This window comes from Lissotriton helveticus, chromosome 9 (genome assembly GCF_964261635.1).
Source record: "Lissotriton helveticus chromosome 9, aLisHel1.1, whole genome shotgun sequence".
Lineage (NCBI taxonomy): Eukaryota > Metazoa > Chordata > Amphibia > Caudata > Salamandridae > Lissotriton > Lissotriton helveticus.
The window spans coordinates 93,129,483-93,152,547 of NC_136070.1; the positions used below are offsets into that span (position 1 = coordinate 93,129,483).

Genomic DNA, 23,065 nt, shown 5'->3' on the forward strand with positions numbered 1-23,065 from the left:
ACGGCGTCGAGTGTGTGTCCGGCGAGGTGGGTGGGGGTGGTCACCAGCTGCTTGAGTCCCAGGTTTGCGAGGTTTTCCAGCAGGGTGGTGGTGTTGCGGTCGTCGTTGTTCTCCAGGTGGAAGTTGAGGTCCCCGAGGAGGATGTAGTCAGCGGAGGGGAGGGCGTGCGGGCTGATGAAGTCGGCGATGTCCTCGCTGAATTGTGTGCGTGGTCCCGGGGGTCTGTAGATGAGGGTGCCTCTGAGGGTGGTCTTGGGGTTGACGTGGATCTGGAAGTGCAGGTGTTCGGCGGGTGCGATGGTGTCGTCGGTGTTGGTCGTGATGCGGATGGTGTTCCTGTGGATGATGGCGATGCCTCCTCCTGTATGGTTGACGCGGTCTCTCCGGATGATCTTGTAGCCGTCCGGGATGGCGATGGCGATGTCGGGCGCTGAGGAGGCGTTCATCCAGGTTTCCGTGAGGAAGGCGACGTCTGGGTCTGTGGTGTCGAGCAGGTTCCAGAGCTCGACGGCGTGTCTGTGGACGGAGCGGGTGTTGAGCAGGATGCACTTCAGGTGGCTGCTGTTGTTGCTCGTCTTGGTCGGTGCGGGTGTAGTGCAGGTCCGGATGCAGGTGAACTTGCAGGAGCGGCAGCTGAAGGGTCCGTGGGTGCGTCTCGGGGTGGCTCGGTAGCATCCAGGGGTTCGGCCGGCGTTGAGGGTGGCGGCGTCGTACGTCCGGCGGGTGGGCTGGGGTCTGCGGGGGCCAGGGGTTCCGGCACTGGGCGCGGTCCAGGCGCGGACGGGCGCAGACGGGTTTACCTTTGGTGCGCCTTCGGCGCACAATCGGCGCACCCGCTGCGCGTGCACGCTGCGCGTTTGCCCTTCTGCCATAAGAGGAGAGAGGGGGGGCGGAGCGAGGGAGGGGCAGCTGGGAGGCGGGAGCGGGGCGGCGAATGGGAAGGCTCCAGGTGGAAGGGGGCGGGCCGCAGGGGGATCAGCGGCGGGGAGCGGGGAGGTGGTGGGAAGAGCAGCGGGGTTACAGCGGGAGAAACGGCGGCAATAGACTAACAAGTGAGAAGACAGACAGGCTGGGCACCGCTGGGGAAGCAGCACCAGCACAGGGGGAATAAAAACAAAAGTGCAGCAACAGCGAACAGCCGGGTGAGAGGCACACAGGCAGCAGGGAGCGGCGCTGCGCTCCAGAAGCAGAGACCACGCCTCGTGGTCAGGGGCACAGCTGTGGGCAGTAGCGGAGGCGGGGCAGCCTGGGAACACACACGGGGAGTGCGCGTGGTGGAGTGACCGGCCCCGAGGCACAGAGGTCAGGTACTTTCCCATTGACTACAGCATGTAATGTCCGAAGCTACCAGTACTGAAAGCACCTCTGCACCTGATAACCCCAGGGCAGGTAAAACTGAACTCTTGGTGCTTTCTAGGACCGTGGCCCATATTCACCTTAAGTCCAGAAGAGCAGTCCTGTAAGTCGTTTGCAAGTGACCCTATGCAGTGAATGTTTCTCCCATAGGATAACATTACCACTTTTGAAGCTCATGACTCAAATCAGATATCTGTCATTTTCTACTGTTTTACTGTAAAATTTGATATCGTCTGATGTACTTACTCGGTTACCAGATAGCGGAGATGCCCACCCCCCTGTCCTGCTCCCACTTTTGGTCGCAAGATAGGTGGGAAAATTAGTAAGATTGGGAGGTGTACCATCATCAAGCCAGTACCACCCCTTCGGTGGACTAACTGATGTGGAACCCACTTTTCAGATTCCTCCATGTTGTTTTGGACAGAATTAGGTTTCTAGAGGAAGTGGTCATATAAAGGGTGTAGACGCCCCAAAGGTAAGTAGCCCATTGGCTTCTACCTGTCACTCCCCTTAACGCCCCTAAATTGAGTATTTAGGTGGCACCCCTGAACCCAAGAACCCAGATTTGACGGATAAAGAGAAGGTCAAAGAAGAGTCACTGCCTGGCGAGAATACCAGAAGAGATGTGGTCGTTTTGGCACGAAACCCTGCCTTCTCACTACTCACTCGGCAATCCCGACGAGTGGCTCATCCTGCAAGCTGGAGATCTACCAAAGCCTTGGGTAGCCTGCCAGCACTTCTAAAATTGCTTAGAGTTTCCCTTGGAGAAGAAAAGCTACTCCCCTACAGCCCACAGGCACCTACAAGCAGAGTCCCGTCCACTGTCTTGCAGCTCTCCAGCCCGACTGATGTCGACCAGGAAGAGGTACCAGTGCTCTGGAAGGTCAGCTCTATCTCCCCATCGAGTGTGAAGACACCAGGACCAACCGGAGCCATGCAGCACCACTAGCCGGGGTACCGGACGCCCTACAACCAACACAGACAGTGGGAGTGCAGTTCGGATTCTGACTGCACCACTACCAAGAAGCCATCAAGGGACGTCCGCATCACTGAGAGCCACTTCGTGAGTGGCCCAGCTGTCCTGATTTTGCCAGCTGCTTGTCCCTAGCCGTAAGGAGCACCTTTGCACACACAGCCTAGCCGAACTAACCAGTCGGCATCCAAACCGCCCAGCCTGGGTACCGATGAACCTGCTGTGCTCCTGTAACCTGGGCGGGACCGGAGACCACAGGGATTGTAGGGAAAGGCAGTAGGCGAGTTCTAGTTTTCACTGTTTTTAATGTGTCAAACAAAAGGTCAGAACAAGTCTTTCTGGGTAATGTAGTCCGGCGGGGAGATAGACTACGAGACCTCTTCCTCTCTCGGGTTTCCGCTGTCCGGGACCTCCGTAAGGCTGGCTGGCCTCGTCGGGGATTGGATTCACCCGGGTCCGTCTTGGCGTCTTCCCTCCCAGATACCGGCAGAAAACAAAAGAAAGGCACAGTATGAGGGTAACGTCCACTCGACCGCACCACTCGGGGAAAGGGGGGTGAGGACCACTCGAACCCGTGCTCTGGGGGATATTCACAAGTGTGTGGGATAGTAGTGCTCAGGGTAGGGAACCAGGGACAGGGGACCCGTTAAGTTACAACCGGACCGCCCTTCCGTCCCACCCAACCCCGGATCGTCTTACGCACCTGGGCAAGCCACACACCTCCCCCGGGTGGGTGGCTGGGCGGCGCGTGGTGTCGTTGGCCTCCTGGCGTCTCCTCGTAATGCAGGACCTCTTCTCCTGGCTTCGGTTCGCTTCCACGACTCGCGTCCTTCTTCCTCCAGCCTCCGTCTCCTTCGCCACTCCTGGTGTACAAGCACACCTCGTCTTGCCGCACTTCCGCCTTTGAAGGCGTTCCGACGTCCTGGCACCCCGCCCACTCGTCATCGGCCAGAGAGTTAAAGGGCCAGTCCTTTTCTCCTGCTGCGTAGGAGGCAGTGTCAGATACACTCCCTCGGTAATCCGTCTGCTGGGGGAGACAAGAGGGGGTGAGTGAGGATGTACTGCGGGTTCCCGGGGTCAGTACAGTGTCCGTTCCCCCCACGGGCTGTTGAGACTGGGACACCCCGTTACAGCTCCCTTGTGCCAAAGGCCCCTGCGACGTAAGCCTCCATTTGGGAGCTCTTGAAATTGTCCACAAGTGCCCCTGTACAGCCTGTTTTCAGGTGGCCCCCCCTTCTTTGTATCCCCAGCTACCGACCTGACCAGCATCCTGCTCCCGGCTGAAACTGGGTAGTTCCTGAAGAACTGCTGGTAGTACTTTGGACCTTGACCCACTTCTGACCGAAATTCCAGAGGTGAACCCCTGAATTGGCTGTGCTTACCTTTTATGCATGTATGATTTTTCCTTTTATAGGATTGCATTGTGCGTAAAGGCACACAACTTTGAGATATTTATAGCTATAAAAATTGATAACGAAAACAGTACTTACCTTTGAACGAAGTTATTTAAAAATATATATATATATATAAAAAGAAGTGTTATTTTTCTAATCCCAGTTTAGATGTAATGTAAATGTATAGGGATCCAAAATGGTACGTGTCCTATGAGCATATTTCCCTGTTTCAACTGCGGTTCTGACTTTGCGGATGCGCAGAGGAATGCCATCATTTATAAACAAGGGAAATCTAGGATTTTTAGAAGGAAGGATTCCATCCAATCCATATAGCATTGACAGCGTTATAGATGAACGAATGAATCAAAATGCATTTAAGCACACATGCATCCTGAGGCCCAGGTCACCAGATATACCAAGAAAGAAAATTTAAATAAAGAGTGTTAAGAAACTTTTAAAACAGTTTCGAATTAAACTAAGAGCAATTGGCAAACTATTCCAGAGCTGATGGACACACACAAAGAAAGCCCCTGCCAAGGCAGGCTCTTCTGTGACAACACACAGTTAACAGACAAGAGTCTCAAAATTGGGGGGGAGGTATGGTAGTGGAGTGTTGAATGGTGCATGTGGATCCCTAGCCTTAACATAGCTATACAAACAGTTGACCCCAAGTGAAGCTAATGTAGGCATTGGCAGTGAGTTGGTGCCATTTATGCTGATGGAAGACTTGTCTTAATGCAATGTTTTGGATAACCTGCTGCTTAATGATTTTTATTTTGAATTACTATCTCAGCATGATGCAACTCTGCAGTTACACTTGCATAAACTTCATGTCGTTTTTTTGATGTTGAAATTATTTTTTTCCAAAAGGTTGCCAGTCTGCCAGAGCCTTTGCGATAAAGGGGGCAATCTCTCCTCATGTCTAATGTTGACTAAGTCTCTTATTCCCTTGTGTAGCGCCCATGCCTTGTTTGCGGCTTGAGGAATCTTATTTTCCTTAAAAAAAAAAATCCCCAGAGAGAACACATTTTCACTAATTTATGCTAAAGAAAATGCATTAACAACAATTTAGGAGAGGTATCATGGTTATAAAAGTAAAGCTTTTCTCTACAAATGAGGACATTTGGCTGTGACCTAAGGGTCAGCTGGAATGAATTGCTGTTTAGGCACCAGAAGTGCTAAGGTTTTATCGCCACGCTTTCCCGGCTTTAGTGTGGGGTGTGTAAAAGACACAGCGTTTAAGCAGGGAGTTCTCTTGTAGGTAGAGAAATGAGATTTGGGGGTTTCCTTATTAGGCCATGAGCTAGGACCCAAAATTTAGGCCATTGGTACCACTCAGGAGATGGATTCTAACATGATTTAGCATGATAGCAAGTCATCACTCTTTGCCTTTTGTCTGATATTATTGGATTAGCAACCATAGCCGTAAAAAATAATGGTTTTTCTATTTTTGATAAATAGCATGCAAGTTCATCATATGTGGAAAAATAAATGTCATTCCACCAGATTGATTAAATTCAATATTAGTTAAAAATAGTTATGATTATTAATTGTAATAACAATATTGTCCTAAAAATAATACCAATAAAATCTCATTGTATCTCATATATTGATATAGACTATATGCATCATTTTCACTTACAATTTCAAATAATAATAGTTGTTACATCTTACATAGGCTGTGTATGTCATGAGTGAACATAAACCGAGTTTTATCATTCACATTTGCTGTCATCTTCTGATGAATAGGTGTCATCATTCTCTGCGTCTATTTGATTGTCACATGCGGGAAGTCTGCACGTCCGTGCACTTGAGGTAATTTAGACAGCAGACACATGTTGGCAGTTTGTAGTTCCTAATGCATTTGCAAGCTAGTAGATATAACACAGACTGAGGTGCTAGCTGCCCCTCCATCCAGTTCACTGCCAGTTGCTCTGCTCCCTTGTGTTTTTCTCTAGCTGATAGCAGCTTGATAATATGTACGGTCGGCATGTTTCTTCAGATAGTACCTGCAAGGTGTAGGTTGATGACTGTCTAACTCACCATTGTTTGAGCAGAATAAATGATATCTCAAGTCATTCACATGATGAACCGAAGATTTTAGTGCATACAGAAAGCATGAGAATTAGTTCTTCAGAGAGATTCCATTCATCTCCGAGCTGTGACATTTTTCCTGTTTTTCAATGCATTTACTTTTCCTTTTCCCGCAAAATGATCTTATTGTGTCATATCCTGCAAACTTATGGAGACCTATCATAGCTCGACAAACATTTTCAACAAGAGTTGAAGCTATTTTTCCAATATCAAGGACTCACATGTGAATTATAGTACCACGTTTCAGAAGCAACTTAGCCATGATTCAGTCATAGAATCCCAAACACATAAACACATTGGTGTCATCTGAGCTTATCTTTACTGCCTCATAGTAGTGTGTGCAGCATGCAGCTACAACTGACCATCTGGTTCTTCGAGAACAGGTACTTTGTGGCTCCTTTCAGATATGGTTTTGTAGCATTTATCTTCACAGTTCACGAGCGGTGTTTTATTTTTTCTCAAGTTTTATGAAAGTTTTACGAAATACTCTGGTTTCCTCCATTCGTTAACAAGAAATGCGATGAGAGGTGTTTTATTCCTTACGTGGCTTAGGAATTTCCTCCACTGTCTGACAATCTGGGAAGGAGAGATGCTCTGTAACTTGTTGCTTCCCCTCTAATTGTCCTTTTGCTGTTCTTAATAGACTTCTCATTGTACATATCGTAAAACAATATCAATTCTTTGACTCCTATTTCCTTCCCGCAAAGCCATGGACAAGACAGACCTTACCAAAGTTTGATTACTCTCCTTTTACTCGCTGAAAACAACCATGCCATCATTCATCGTGGCTGAATTCCCAGATGTTCCCTCAGCAGGGGTAACGTTTGTATGCAAGTATGTTGCTAAAACAGCTTTTTGGAGTTGCTAAAGCTCATGGTAAAGGTCCTAAGGGATAAGAGAGTACATCTGCCATTTGAAGGTTCCTATTCTGTGCTGTCACAATTATTTGACCAAAGAGTGCTTTGTCTGCTTTCATAATTATTGTCCTGCCATTGCTATTCACTGCCTTCTTCTTGGAAAGTAGGGTCTTAGTTTGTTGATTTTCATTGGGTCATGAAACTTCTTAATAGGTCGATTATTCTCAGGTCGCTCAAGTTTGAAGTCTTTATGGCACTGTTCACCTATTCAATGCACCTTCATTATGTCGGATGCTATGTCAGGAGATGCCTTTTTTGCTGTGGAGAGATTTATGAGATCATGTGGCACAACAAATGGGTTCATCCAGTTTTAAACCAGACTAACAGCTCTTGTATCAGTATCTTAGTCTTTTTCAATTCGTGACTTATGTATGTGGGCGTAATTAAGATCTGATCTGTTGTTAAAAACCATTTCCCTTATCCGACCCAAATAGGTGCTTCTGTGTTCAGCTGTCTTTTCATAGCACCCGCCTTGAGGTTGAACCTTGTCGTACCACCCGGAGTCTGTGTGTCTTTGTTGACTATTACCTCTATCGTGTGATCGACTGGAATTCGTCCAAACGGATTAACATCTGACAGTTAAACTGAAAAGCATCCATTGATGAAGTTATGATGTATCTCTGGATGTTTCACAACAAGTTATGTCATTTCGGCATGGTATACAGGAAGATATCTAGCTTAGTTCATTCTGTCATATACAAAACACAATGGGATCATAGAGCGTATGATAGCAAGATGTAAATGCCAATTTCCTTCTCGAGCAGCACGCAGCCGAGCCAGCAAGACATTTTCAACAATATTCAAATACAACATCCAAAATGCAGAGATATCTCCATTGTCATGAAAAAGATGTTCCAGGAATACATCCCAATGTTGTTTTACTTCGGCAAAGTCAGCATTATGCAAGAGGTCGGCTAAACTCTGTTGGTATTTGGTCTTTTGCTCCGTCATTAACATCCTCAATGATGGAGTAGACTACCTGAATGTTCTCATTGTAATTCTTCTTCACCCAGGGGATTAATTCCAACCAAGCCAGACTCAACATAGCTTCATACATGCACTTGAATGGCATGATTGTACATACAACCTTCTAGTACTGATGATACTGATCCTTCTGCTATCATGTCTGCTTCAATACAAAGGTCGCGAGGACCAGCATCTTGAAATTGTTTTCTAAGATGCCCATCCGAAGAATGATTCTGTTGTACGTTGATTTATGCTTTCACATGATCTCAGTTGCTTTTGCATAGAGCTTGATCCATGATCACTACATTTTTTGCCAAATGCAGTGATTCCCTGATCAGCTCTGACTGTTTCAAAATTTCAGAATAAGTTGTCAACTCTGTTGCAGGGGCGTTAATGGTGGTCACGTAACCAGTGGACTCCTGTAATACACAAACTAGGTCTGATTATTAAATCCTGTCCAACTTGGTATTATCTGTGCGAGGCTCACTTCTTGTCTTGTAACAACCCAGATTATGTTCCTATTTTGTGCACGCTTCAATTGGATAACACATTTTGGCATGTCTTCGGTACCTGTCATTAATGGCTGATGCCCAACTTGTTCACTAGAAACATGCATGAACAATTCTTCAGTATTTGTGGTGGTCAATGTTCTTTGCTTTTGTTTCTCAGTGATTGGGAGAGGACCTTTGAAAGGTTGTGGTCCAAACAACTTGGGCTACCCAGCTATACCGTTAACTAGATGAGTTGTCCCCTTACCAGTAAGAGTCTCTTCCAGCCCATCAATGTTATTCCATGCTAAGTTAGTGACGACATGAGGCTGTATGTTGGCTGGAAGCACAATTTTCTCATTTAAGGTAGCAGCAAGTTTCTGAAGATACAAGGCGGTATCGCTTTCTCCCTGTATGCGAGTATGAAATTCCATGATCAAGACTGTTTAGAGTGCGAATGATTTCAACAATGCCCGTTAGGCTTTTAGCTCGGCTCCGTCAGCCCTCCGGCCTGACCCGTAGATCCTGCTTCATATCCTGTCTAAAGACGACACGTTTTCGAGGAACTATGATCGTGACACTTCGCTCTCACTTACCATCTGATCTGGAAGCTCCGGCGAGCTGAGAATCCGAAGTTGTGCCCCTCCGAAGGGACCGGGGCCTCCGTGGGGCTGCGGCCGGGGCCTCGCCTATGAGATCCGGCCAGGCGTTGTTGAGACCACAGGCCCCGGCCGAGAGAGTGAACCGCTGGTGAGAGCCATTGTGCGCGCATTCCGGTTGCCCTGATCCGGGCCTGCCTTGGTGAGGCTGTGCGGGGCGCGGTGCTCCGGGGAATGATCGCGTGCAGGGGACCCCCGCCGCTGCTCCGTCCGGCGGCCCTGGCCCCGCGCGCTCCGACTCTGGTCGTGGGGAGCGCCGGTGGTGGTACGGGCGGCCCCCCGAGTTGGGCGGTACTCCTCTTTGTGCCAGGGCCGCTATTGCCGTGACCCCCGGGACATCTGTAAAGTCCTGCATTTGTACACTGTCCCGAGAGTTACCGAGGGAGGTGAGGAGGCTAAATTTATAAAATGGCTGCCGAAGATCTGGGCTGTCGATCTCCTCGTGATGGCGGACTTGGGTCATTGGATTGCACGGGGGCTGGGACGTATGCACGAAACTTTGCTATTGGAGACGTTCTTTGTGCCTTGCGATCCTGGCGCGCGTCCTTGGCCCCCGGTGCCCCTGGAGACTCGTTGCGATCCGCCGCCATTTTGGGTGGATGCTTCTTCATGACCCTTTCTTGTCCCGGTGATGCCGCTGCCTCGCCCCCCTCGGTCGCCGCGAAGCTTGCTGCCGCTGTTTGTCAACGGGATTGTGGGCCGGTGGCTTTGGAACTTCCTGCTCTTCAATGGTTGGAGTTGGGGAACCTGGATGTGGAGCGGAGGCCCGGTCCTCCCCGGATGCCGGAGAACTATGGTGGACTGCTTCCTGTTGCTGCCTTGGCGGAGTTGTTTCTTTCCTTCGCAAGTACACTACTGCTTTTCCGATCTACGAGACTGGCCTCCTATTTTTTGCTGTTTGTGTTACTATTGCTGAGACAATCAAACTACCTATCTGCACTTTTGTCTATTTGCAGATCAACTGCCCTCCCTGGTCTACGTCTTGCTCGTACTTTCTTTCAATTGTGTGCTTGCCTCGCATTGTGTTGCTCATTTCAATTTGTCATGTGGCGGGTGGGAATTGTGGTTAGGAAAGGATTGGGGTGAGATGCACGGCTCCCGGTGGATTATTGGTGTACGGATTCATGGCGCAGTTGTTTATATTCATGGCGCTGTGGGAGACCCCCTGTTAGTCTTTATGGCGCTCGAGATCGTGACGTTCTGGTTTATACGTAATATGTTTATGGTTGGGCGGAGGGCTGTGGCCGACCGTATTTGATTATGCCCTTTTGCTCCTCCCCCACGTTCATTTCTTTGTTTTTTCTCTCCTTCTTTTTGTCTCCTTATTCCTTTTCTCTCTTCTCTCTACTGCATTTCAGGTTCAGGTTTAGGGCGACAGGCACGCTGTTTGGAGGGTAGGCCGTAGCCTTCTGCAGGGGTGCAGGGTGGGTTGGGTGGGATGGGTTTTCTATGATGTTTCTTTTTCCTCAGTTCTATGGCCCTTTTGTATTTCTTTATTGGAGTGCTGCGTCTGTCCTGCCTTCCGGGGCGTGTTTGGGGTGGGGTCTGTCCTGTCGCTGTTCTTCTTCTTATAATTGCTGCTTCCTGTTGCGACTCCCGTACCCCCCTCGTTGTTAATATTCCTGCTCTCTTCTGTATCCCTCGCTGCGGGATGCTTTTCTGCGCGGCACTCCTTCTTTCGTCTGTGTTTTTCTTTTCCTTTCTTCTTTCTTTCCCTCCCCTTCCCTTTCCCCCCCCCCTTCTTTCTCTTCTTAGGTTCGTATGATGGGCTAGGTCTGGTGAAGTCGCTCCTCCGGCCCCTCTGTCCTGGTTCCGATGTACTTTTGAGTGGTGGGCTGATGAAGTTGTTAATCATTGCGTATTGATTGTATTTACTGCACCTGTTTTTCATATCGATATATACAGTGCTGACACTCCTGTACTGTGGCCCCCTTCCCCTCTTTGTTGCCAACGGTTTATCTGGGGATTCCGGATCCTTCTATGTTGTCACTAAGCCTGTCATGCCCCTTATCCCTATATTATAAAATTAACCTTCTTTGCTCCTGTTTGCAGGCCGTGTAGTACTTCCTTTCTCCTTCTCCCCCTTTTTAAGATTGTATTGCTCATGCTCCTTTCTGTTTGATTCTGTACTGCTCTCATTGGATTTTTTGTCTGATTTTCGTATTGTGGCCGGCCAGTTTGGTTGTAGGCCTTGACATGTATATCCTTTTTGTACAAATAAAGGTTTTAAAAAAAAAAAACAATGCCCGTTAGCTTTTTCACTGCATATGGGAGCAATAATTGTTTGTGGGGTTTCTGCTGGCCATTTGTGACTGCATATATAATGTCCTGACTGAATGATTGCATAAGTAAGGCAATGCTTAAGGACAGCTTTGTGTTTTCTGGATCTCCAGTCGGGAGTCCTAATAGGAACTGTTTAAGGTATTCGGGCACTGTAAATTAATCTTTATCAACATCTGATGGATGATATGGCCATGGTGTTGATGCCAAGTTTGTTTTAATCATTGTTCTTATGTGCGATGATGTTTGATCAATGATCTTGTTCATGTCTGTTGCCTTAACCCTAAAATTGATAATTCTCTTTTCAAACTCGAGTTCTCTCTTACAAAGTCCTGTAGCATGACACTATCACGTTGGACCAATGATTTTCCTTGGGTGTCTGCGAATATGTGGAGGATGTCGCCGAACTCTGAGTCCACTTTTCTTCTAATATGCTTCTTGGTTGATTCATCTATTCCCTATGTTCCTCTGCGTGTCATGAGGGTTTCAAGTCTTTCATTGAGAGTCGTCACACGTATTACCTCTTTGTTAGGACTAATCATAGTTCTAATGTATTGAAATAGATCATCATATGCTTTATCACTCATGTTTTTGTACCGATCATCGGTTTGAATGCTAGATGCATGATCTTCCCCCTTTGATTTAATCCTTGTATAGTCCTATAACCAGTTGCATGATAATGGGCTTCTGCAGCTACTATGTCCCTACTACAAACTGCTAAGATCTTTGAATCACAATGGTTGCATACTCTTGAAGCCTTTTGTCAACTCTAAGCTCTATGGCCTTGATTAATTTCTAACGCGTTGAGGTTCCCTTGTAGGATTTATCTTTCCACAAAATATACATTCTTCAGCATACACGTTTGACTTTAATGATGTTGCTCTGTTTAAGCGTTTACTTGTGCACTCACTCGTTCCAGCATCATCACTGACACTTGCATCAGCTTTTCACTTTATAGTCTGTAAATCGCTCTTCATAGTAAACCGGCTCCTGTCCTTCCTGTGGTAAAATACTTGGGAAACTGTGTTGCTTTCCACGTTTCTCGCAATGTCTAACATTGGAATGTGATTCCTTATTTGAGCTGCTTCTAACAGAGGTTTCCACAATGAGTAGTCCTGGGGGATTGTCAGTGTAACTCAATGTTGGACATTTGACCATAAATTAATTCTACACTGAGGATCAGAGGGACAGGATGTGCTTGTTTCAGTCTACATGATGCTGCACTGTCATTCACCACCAGTTTTGGAAACAGAAATTAATTAAAATATTTATATACATTTCATTTGGTGTACTGTATTTAATCATAATTACTATTATAATTTTTATCAATGTATATAATCAAACTTTCTGTAATTGTAATTTTAAATAATAAAATGTATAATAATCAAAATTATGGAAACATTTCCATTTACATCAAGGTATCTTGCGAGTGGAGTGGTAACACATAAAAGGCCTAGAGTTATGACTTGATGTCTCATATGTCCCAACTCTAGATGCCCAAACCTTGCCAATAAATCATATTAGAACCCATCTCCCCCAGTGTTACCGATAGCCTGGTTGGCTCAAGGCCTATATAGATTTGGGACAGATTCCACAAATTGGCAGGTAGTACATTGCCAGCTGGTCTATGCATAAAACTTGAAATAGTCTTGAGCTTAATTTGCCAACCAACAGAGGTCTTTTGGTGGGGGGGTGGGAGGGGGGGGGGGAGGGAGTTTGGGGGTTGAGTAGTTCAAAGTCCGAATCCCAAATTTTAATCAATAGGGCCCTCTGGCACCTCTAGGGTGACTACCATTGGCACCTATAATCAGAGGATCCCTGGAATTGTCAACAAGAGCCACAGTGTGAGTAAGGAGAAGAGGTATGCCTGCCTTGCTGGGTTAGGCTCCCCATGTCAGATGAAGCAGTATTGATAGCATAAAGGAATCATTAAATTTCTGCAAGCCCAAGGTTGCTCTGGTGATTCGGATACCTATCTCCCTGTCTCATGAAAGGCTTTTATTGACAAATATTGCACTCTAGCGCAATGTGGGAATGTGAAAGATTGATTACATGAACAGTTTGATTGTCTTCCTGGGGTAGCCTGTAACCACAGGAGACACCTCTGTTAAAATGTGATGCCATGCTGGTGCTGCCATGCTGACTTTCCAGGAAGGAGAGGGGGTCTTCACTGAAGAGCAAATTGTAGAAAAGTGTAATCTGCCGCTCAAAATTTTTTGTGAAAGGTTTAAACATCTAAATGTGTCGAGCAAAGTTCAAAACTGCTTCAAAATCTTTTAAAAGTGAGATGAAGCCTGAAAGCCACAGCACTTGTTAAGATAATTGAAAGCTAGAGTTAATCTTATATTTCATGGGCAGAAAAGGAGCATAACTGTATGAGAGAGACCTTGCCGAAATGTCTCTTTAAAGTGAATGATGTGGCTCGTTCTCCATCTGAGATTCACCTTGTGCTCCTCCGTTCTTAAATGCAGTCCTTTGTGAAATTGTACTCTCTGCTACTGTTCTTTACTCCTTTAGGTGTCGCAGAACACATTATGAATACTTGTAGTCCAGGGACGATTATGGTCTCTGATTGACTTGTGAAGCGATATCAATTGACTTCCCTGGACAAGAAAAATGCTTGCTTCGAATCTGGAAAACTGTGTATGCGATCTTGGTGTTCGTTTCATCACAGATTCCCTTCTTTTTGTGGCTCTTAATCAAGTTAGTCAGTTGAGGAATACTTGCTTTGTCATAACCTGCCTTCCTCCTGCTGTGCTCAACAGTCTTCCCTCAATTTCCATTATGCCGTCTCTATAGTGGTTAGTCGTTCTGTCTAAAAGACCCATGAACAAATATGTTCAGATAGTGATTCATTTCATTACGTGCCCAAAAATCGTGCAGCATTATATCTTTTTCAGATTCACATTATTGCATAGAGAACAGGTTGGAGAATTCTCCAACTTGGTAGCTTGAGACGTGATTCTGACTTCAAAACGATTGCTACTTAGAAATCACTTATTCTTCCGTTCTAAGTTTTTAAAGTGATCAGTCTTTTATACAGGATGAGTAGTAGAATAGGTTGATTTGAGAAAGAGGAAAGAGTAGAGGAGCAGTGAGACATTGGGGAGAGAGCTGTTGTCATGCTTAACTTCTAAAACCAAAATGACCGCTGTTAACAAGGGTATGAAGCCTGTTTATTAGAAACTGGATGTGCAATAAATAAAAGTTCTCCTTTAGTTAACATTCCTCCTTATTTGGTCTTTTACCCCCCGCAGGAGTTCCGAGCCTTCGAATTGCTGCGCAGTGGACTTGACCGGTCCAAATACCTCTTGGTAAAAGAGGCAAAGATCATTGCAATGACCTGCACCCACGCTGCCCTGAAGCGACATGATTTAGTTGAACTAGGCTTCAAGGTAAGCTCCATAGGCTGGTTAAGGCTGAATAGGCTGTTTTAGCTCTATTGTTTTAGTCTGTAGATTCTCTAATATTAGTTTCAATGTCATGAGACTGGTAATCAAGAGTCGATCTACAGGTCGCCAGCTGTTAATTTGTCACTCAAGTGTAAAAATATTTTTTAAAACCTGCATGCTGGAATTGTATTCTAACTTGATCCACCACTTCACTAAAAGTGTAATTTTGTATTTGTGTTACTTAATCTTCCATTATAGTTTGTGTTTATAAAGAAAATAAATGTACTGCACATACCCTTAGTCTTTTACAAACCTTTATTGGAATATACAATTTATTTTGTTCTTAAATGGAAATGTCTTGCCAGTCACAACCTGGGACTCTTGTATGGCATATGGTATGTTTGGGCCTCTTTAAAAAGATTTCTAGTATATTTACATCTTTAGGCCTAACATTTTATTTAGGCCTTTAGCAAACTGAAAAATCAGAAATCCAGCTCTTTTTCTGGTTTCACGATCTAGTAGGATCTTTGAACAGTTGGCCAGATGTTTTCATTACAGTTTTTATTATTTTTGCTCACTTTACCTTTACTTAAATGTAGGTTATGCTTGAACTTTTCCATGTCGTTGCTTGTGAAAGGCTCACAGATCTCTGTCCCTTGAATAGTCTGAGGATAGACGGTAGTGTATTCCCACACAAAATAATATACAAGGCAACATGGGTGTCACCAAACCATTCAACAGAGAATCAGGTCGACCATGTCTGCATTGTTAAGAAGTTCCGGAGGTCCCGGCGGGATGTGAGGGTAATGAGAGGAGCGGACCTGGCGCAGACCCTCACTTTTTAACAGCCAGGATAAAGCTAAAGAAAGCATGGATGAAACCAACAAACCAACCCCAGCGATATAACACCACCTTCCTCACAGATGCAGAAAAACAGAGTGAAAAATTCAGTCACCCTCAGTGATGAGTTTCAAGTCCTGCATGAACTAGAGGACAACAGAGACCAAGTAGAAAGTCAGTGTGAGAAGATCAAAGAAACAATGACCTCACCAGTCATAAGGGTACTCTGTCAAAGGAAACACTAGCCTAAAGAATGGATCTGCTCCGAGACTCTCTGAAAAATCCAATCGCGAAAGGCAAAGAAAGCTTCAGTCAACACCAGCTGAATAAGATCAGAAAAGACCCAATCTTCACATCCAGCAACAAGATTACCTTCAGGCCCATCTCCCAGCTCACATGAACAGACCACTCCATCATACACTTCAGTATCAGTGGACCCCACCAAACCTAAACCTACCATCAACCTCCACTGCACTTGGAACAACATAACAGATGCAGACTGGACCCACTCTGTCAGACCCAACGTACCTACCTACAGAGCAACCTATCTACCTTCAACAGTTGGATCTTAGACTGCCCCAACAACTTGGCCCCCATGAAAAAGACCAGACACACAAGAACTCGCACCCAAGCATGTTGGTACACAGAGGACCTAAGAGACTCCAAGCGCTATTGTGCGCAGTTGGAAAGAATAAGGAGGACCAGCCTAGACAACACCTCCATAGACACCTACAAATCCACAAACCGAAAGTACCCCGCCCAGATCAAAGAAGCCAGGAAACGTGCCCTGGTGATCAGACTCAAATCCTGCACCAACTCTGGCAAAGAACTCTTGAGCATCGCCAAAGAATTCACTAAACCGATAGCCACCAGCAAACACCCTTATCCCCTGACAGACCTTATGCAATGACCTTTTGGATTTTTTTCTACAACAAAATTCCCAAGATCCACTCAAAAATTCACACCCTAACCCACCATAAAGGACATCATGCAACCTCCCACCACCATCAGGGGCACCCACCTCCTAACAACCTGGAGCATCCTCCCCACAGATGACACCACCAGAATCATGAAGACCATCCACTCAGGGTGGGTCAGTAGAATGACTTGTGCCTGGTCGAACCTGATCTTCTTCAGAACACTGGGCAGGAGTGGTATGTGCGGAAAGCATACAGAAGGCCTGAGCTCCACTCGAGACGAAAGGCATCACCACGCGATAGCCGCCATGGATACTCCAGCGCACAGTATTGCTGACATTGTGCTTTCTCTTTGAAGGCGAACAGATCTAACCAAGGTTCTACCCACTGCTGAAAGAGACCTTGCACCACCACCAACAGGAGACGCCATTCGTGATCCGCTAGGCATCGTCCGCTGAGTTCGTCCACTCTGGCATTCTCGGAGCCATAGCCCGACAGTCAGGGGCATAACTTCGAATCATGGATGCGCTCGAGACACCAGAGACAGACGAGGTGGGGCCAGTTACAAACATCATTATGGGACAGGCCCCGTATGGCTAGAACCCTGTCTTCCTCAAAGACATCCTCCCATACAAAGTTTGGATTAGAATTCGAAAAAAAGTAGAGAAAAGGCGTGCCAAAAGCAACAGAGGGGTAGCTCTTCCCGGATCAGCGCTTAACTTGCGCGGAAAGAAAAAACTGATGTCTGGGTGGAACCTATATAGGTACCACAACGTAACGTGGAGCCGAATGGAGCCACCAGACTGTGCGCGCAAGGGGTACTGCTCAGCAAAAGTTTCCGGATCCAGACAGATGCCTGGGAAATTCAATGGTAAGAAATCTGCAACTAGGTATCGTCTCTACCAGATAATGCATTACGAAGGTAAGTAACTTGTTTTTCAGTGACTTGATTGTTTGGGTGTTCATAAGCAGACCGATGTTTGTGCACAGGAGAAGCACCCATTTGCTTTAGGCAGATTTTGAGACCTCGACTTTTTTTTGCATAAATTGGTACACTTGGGAAAGCCTGTCTCTTTCCCTCAACATTGTGTACTTTTTACGATTTACAAAATTGTGGCAAAAATTGCTTGCTTATGTCATTATTAATCATAATGATTTTGATTGATGGCAGAGTTTATAATTATATGTACAGTTTACAATGAAATGTATATTTTGTCAAGTACGAGGATTTGGAAGCCATTTATTAAAAAAAATATTGCTCAATTGTGAAATTATGTTCTGTGATCTGTGTAGCCATTGTACTTGCATTAAACAGTCTTTTCTGCTGTTACCCGTCACAGTATGACAACATTTTAATGGAGGAGTCTGCACAAATTCTGGAGATCGAAACCTTCATCCCTCTTCTCCTTCAGGTAAAGCTACACTGCTGTGTTCTCCAAATGATTTTATTTGGTCAGTGTACTTGTAATAAATATATTGTCAGTGATAATTTGTTAACTAATTTATGTGGTGCTCTAGCTGTGCCTTTCACTGCAATTCCATGATTACACTGACATTCATGTCTTTTTGTGTTTTTTTCACTGTGAAGATTTGCAAAATTAAACTTTGGCATTTCAAGCATTTCGAATATTAATGTGTGTGAGAAAGTGCCCTATTTCTGCATGGTATGCCCCACTTTTTGCTGAATTGCTGAATGTGCCCTGGGCTTCTGCAAATCAGGTACCCAGGGCCTATGTTCCTTCCCTAAAACTGCATTGAAGCCTAAACCCAATTGGCATCTCTGGCCACATGTCAGCCCCTGGTAAATGGTACCACAGGAACCCAGGGAACTGTGACCAGAGAAGGCCTTTAAGGGCTGCAGCACTTATTGTGCCACTCTAGAGGTCCTGTACCCTGACACTCACACACTGCCTTTGCAGGCTGCGTGTCTTGGTGCAGAGCAAAGTGAAAAGTCAACAGGGCACACATCCCTGTGTGCCATGCCCACAAACCACTGCCCTGGCCTAGATTATTCACCCCTCTATCTGGGTGCCCTATGCCGGTGGTGAGGGTATAGGTGCATGAGCCTTGTACCCCTACAGTGCCCAAGTCCATTACTGGGCACTGTAAGTGCAGTCCTGCCATTAAGAGCTTATGGTGCTGGGAGTCTGTCATTACGAACTCCACAGCACCATAAGGGCTACACTGAAAACTGAGAAGTTTGGCATCAAGTTTCTCAGCACATTAAACCCACACTGATGCCAGTGTGGGATTTAATGTAAAATGCACAAGAGAGGGCATTTTAGAGATGCCCGCTAAAACTGGACCAACTTCTAGTGACCCGACTGAGTGGCTGCTTAGGCCGCCACCAACAGACATGTTTCTGGACCCCTTGGTCGAGAGCCTGCTGCTCTCACGGGCCTGAAACAATGCACATCCTGGGACGAGGTGCCAAGGCTCCTCCCCCAGGATGGGCAGGGTTCACGAAGGAGAGGCTTCTATGGCATGCAGGAAAAACAAGTGAGGGAAATAGGTGTGCCTACCTCTGCCAACTCCACCCCTCAGGTGGGGTAGGCGAGGTGAAGCACAACTACGAGTACCCGCTATCTTGAGGATGGGGGGGCCCCAACCAACCAGGGATGGGCTCCTGCCCCCCTCCCACTGGAGGGTGGCACAATAGGGGGTGTACCCACCCCAGGGAAGGGACCCATTAGTCCCTGCCCTCTACCTACCTGTAACTCCCCTAAATCTAGTTTTTAGGGGGCACCCTGAACCTTGCTTTCTCACATCTAGAAACGACAAGAAGAAAAGAAGGACCGAACAGCCGTGCAGCCAGCTAACAAAAGGAAGACTCCCACTGACTTGGCCCCAGCCCTACAGGCCTGTCTCCCCTCGAACCTGCTCCTGCAAAATCCCGGTGTGTCCTGCAGCCAGCAACTTCAAAAACCCCGAAGGACCTGCCTGTCTTTACTTCCAAAGACTGCTTCTCCCTTGAACACCGGATTTGTTCAACTGCAAACCTCTGGCAGATACCGCAAATCCAGCCTACTCTGCACCCGCCGAACCGAACTCAAGTGGAGAACACCACGAGGTGGTCACCCCAGCGATCCCGACCCGAGATCTGGCGACCCCTGACCTGCCTCAAGCCTCCAGCTGACGCCTGCAGTCTAAATCCAGAAGGCCCCACCAAACCGCGACCAGGAGCTGGTAAGAAGATCCGACCCCAAAAGGCACCCCTGCACCCGAAGCCCCACTGCCTTGTGTACCCAAACCAACGGTGCCTAACCAACCCTTAACTTCCCAACTTACATCTGGAAGTGGTGGTCGCACCCAGAAGTCATTTGTCACCCTGCCTGCAGTGCTTTTGCAAACGAAAGGTTCTCCATAGAAAACAAAAGGGCACCCGACGTCGAAACATGCGCATGCTCCGCAAGATCTTCCGATGGATCCCCACCGAAACCAGGAAGACCGTCACCAGCAGACTGGACTACGGGAACAGCCTCTACGCCGGAACCACAGCCAAACTTCAAAAAGACTCCAACGCATCCAGAACGCCTCTGCACGACTCATCCTGGACATCCCCCGTCACAGCCACTTATCCAGCCACCTGAGAGACCTGCACTGGCTCCCCGTCAGCAAGAGAATCACGTTCAGGCTCCTCACCCACGCACACAAGGCTCTCCACGACCTGGGCCCCAAGTAACTCAACGACCGCCTGACCTTCTACACACCCACCCGCCAACTACGATCGACCAGCCACGCCCTCGCCACTGTACCACGCATCCGCAGAGCCACAGCCGGAGGAAGATCCTTCTCCTTCCTGGCAGCCAAGACTTGGAACGCCCTCCCCATCCACCTTCGGCTGACCCAAGACGATCTCTCCTTCAGGAAACAGCTCAAGACCTGGCTGTTCGAGCAGTGACGGACACCTACCCCCAGCGCCTTGAGACCCTCCCGGGTGAGTAGCGCGCTATACAAATGCCATGATTGATTGATTGAAACAGCACTCTGCACCCGGCCGCCTCAGTGCCGCTGAGGGTGCACCCTTTGTGCTACTTTGTTTCCCCATTTGCCCTGACCTAATTGCTGGGAGCTTTGCTCCCACAACCCAGTGGCCTGCTTGCCAGCAGCCACCAACCGGAGGCCCCCTATCCCCCGTTGGATAACATTGGGCCTCAATTCTCTGCACCCGGCCGCCCTAGTGCCGCTGAGGGTGTAACAAGAATGCATCACTGACCCTGGGGGACCCCTGAGTCTAATCCCAGAACCTTACCTCCCACAGTCGATAACTTACCTTTGAACCAATAACCTGTTTTATCTCCATAGGATAACATTGACAATATTCTTCCAAAAAGTTTCCAAGTGTGGAGTTTTGAAATCTAAAAATATTCCTTAAAAATCGCACAAATAACTGAAATATATGTTCGAGGCATATGAGCTGCAGATCGTACACTTTTGCAGTAGATCGCCACCTGGTGTTGGGCTCGTATGAATGCAGGTTGTTGTCTTCTTGGAAGAAGTCTTTGTAGTCACGAGATAGGTGACTCCTCCCTTGGACAATACTGCGCATGGTCATCGACTCCATCCTCAGATTGTTTTTTTCCACCACTGGGTTCGGATGAAAGTTTTCCGATCTGGCTAGAAAATACTTTTTCAGCAACTTCGACGCGTAAAAACTTTATATTAACATTATCGACGTCGAATAGACTACTTTCGATACCATCAGCTACATTCCGGTGCGTCGACACGGGCCGTTGGGCCTATCGGCGCCGTACGGCCTACACCTCATGGACAGAACTCCATTCAAGAGATGCCCGGTATGTCGAGCAAAATTCCCTCATAGCAACCATCACGAGGTCTGCAACCGCTGTCTATTGCCGGAACACGACGAGTCGACCTGCACAGCTTGTGCATCCTTCCGATCGAAGAAGACCATTCGGGATCGGAGGGCACGTCGATGCGAAATGAGGAGATCAGCACCGGAGGCCATCTTCGAGGAGGAGATCGTCGAAGAAGACCTCTCCGAGGACGTGGATCTACTCGAAGACATCGCCGAGGACGAGGCTCCACTCGTCGCCGAGGAAGACTCGCCTGATCTCCAGATCTTATCGGAGGCAGAGGACTCAGACGACTCGATTCCATCTCGTCAACCCATGAGTACTCTTGCCCCTGCACAACAGACACTACCCAAGCCAAAGGCGACGGTCAGCACTCCGCCCATGGGGCCCAGTCGAGACCGAAATATCCCCTCAGACTATCCCCTCCGCCTTCGGGCTCGGCCCCGAGGAAAACAACTACGCCTTCCGGTGCCTCGGCACCGACAAAACCACATGTGCCAATTCCACCTCCTCCATTGGCACCGAACCACACACATCCTTCGACACCGAAGCCAAAATGCCCTTCGGTGCCCAAAGACAAAGATCCTTCGGCACCCAAACCAAAAGACGTATCTCTGCCGAAGCTGAAGACTGTACCGAATCCGAAGAGAGCTCCGACTCCGAAACCTTCCGGTTCCAAAAATAAAGACGGAAAGCCAGAGTCCGCCGCCACAAGGCCAACGAGACCTGTCTCCACTCCAAAATGTCCAACCTCGAAGCCGAAACCACCTTCGGCACCGAAAAATTTGCCGCGGGGCTCGATAACGCCTCCTACAGCAAAAAACACAAAACAACCCCTATCAGCACCGAAAAAAATGACGCCGAAGAAGGTTGCAGAGGTAGAAGAACTGTTTAGACCAGATCCTAAACAAAGAAAAGTCCATATCAATTCAAAAACTGGGCATGTGGAAGTTATTCCTCACAAGAAGAGACCAGCAGACACACCACTTCTACCTGTGGTTCCTGCCAAAAAGGACTGTGCAACTTCTCCAATGCACCCTTCCTCTCCTTCACCTTCTTCCTCTACTATCCCTCCTTACATTGAACCTACAGTTTCTCCTGTTCAATCTCCTGCATCATCACACCACACTGACGAAGAGTATGATCTAGGTGGGGGGGAATGACATACCAGAGCCACATGCATACCTGGTAGATGAAGATGTCAATCCAGAATATCCTAGAGATGACGATATATATGGCTTCCCACCACACAATGTGCCCGACATTCCTGATCCTCAGTCCTACCCAACAAAACCTTCCCCTCCAGAAGATAGTAGTGAGTTTAATCGTCTCTTAAATAAAGCTGCCCTTTACCACGGGGTTTCAATGCACTCTGATGCCATTGATGAGAATTTTTTACTTGATATATTTGAGCAGTCACACAGGTCTACCCAAATACTACCCATGATCAAAGGAGTCATTAAACATGCTCCGGAAATATTTAAAGACCCGGTAGGTTGTAGGGTGTTAAATCCAAGAATAGAAAAGAAATATAGACCAGCACCATCTGATCCAGTCTATATTAAGGGACATCTGCCACTAGACTCTTTAGTAGTGTCTAATGCACGGAAAAGAGCTAATTCCCAGACTTCTGGTGACACGCTCCCGCCTGTCAAAGAATCTAAAGTTATTGATGCGTCAGGGAAACGAATTGCTGCACAGGCGACAAATATATGGCGCATAGCAAATACACAAGCCCTGCTCTCACGCAATGACAAGGCTCATTATGATGAATTAGAAAAACTGATGGAGCACCTCCCAGATCAATACAAAGATCAGGCAACAGGGCTCATACAAGAAGGCAAATTAATATCCAATGCCTCAATTAAATGTGCACTAGATGTAGCTGACACAGCATCCAGAGCAGTCAATACTAGTGTCATAATCAGACGACATGCGTGGTTACGCATTTCAGGGTTCAAAACAGAGGTAC

At 47.2% G+C, this 23,065-nt stretch overlaps 1 protein-coding gene across 2 annotated transcripts in view; it reads left to right on the top strand.

Moving 5' to 3' along the window:
• The window catches only part of AQR (aquarius intron-binding spliceosomal factor), a 273,023-nt gene that overhangs the window by 176,294 nt on the left and 73,664 nt on the right, over nt 1-23,065 (top strand). For both annotated transcript variants that reach the window (XM_078659545.1, XM_078659546.1), the window contains exons 27-28: nt 14,385-14,522; nt 17,617-17,688. In XM_078659545.1, coding sequence (XP_078515671.1) covers nt 14,385-14,522; nt 17,617-17,688 — 210 coding nt within the window. The remainder of the gene's footprint in view (nt 1-14,384; nt 14,523-17,616; nt 17,689-23,065) is intronic.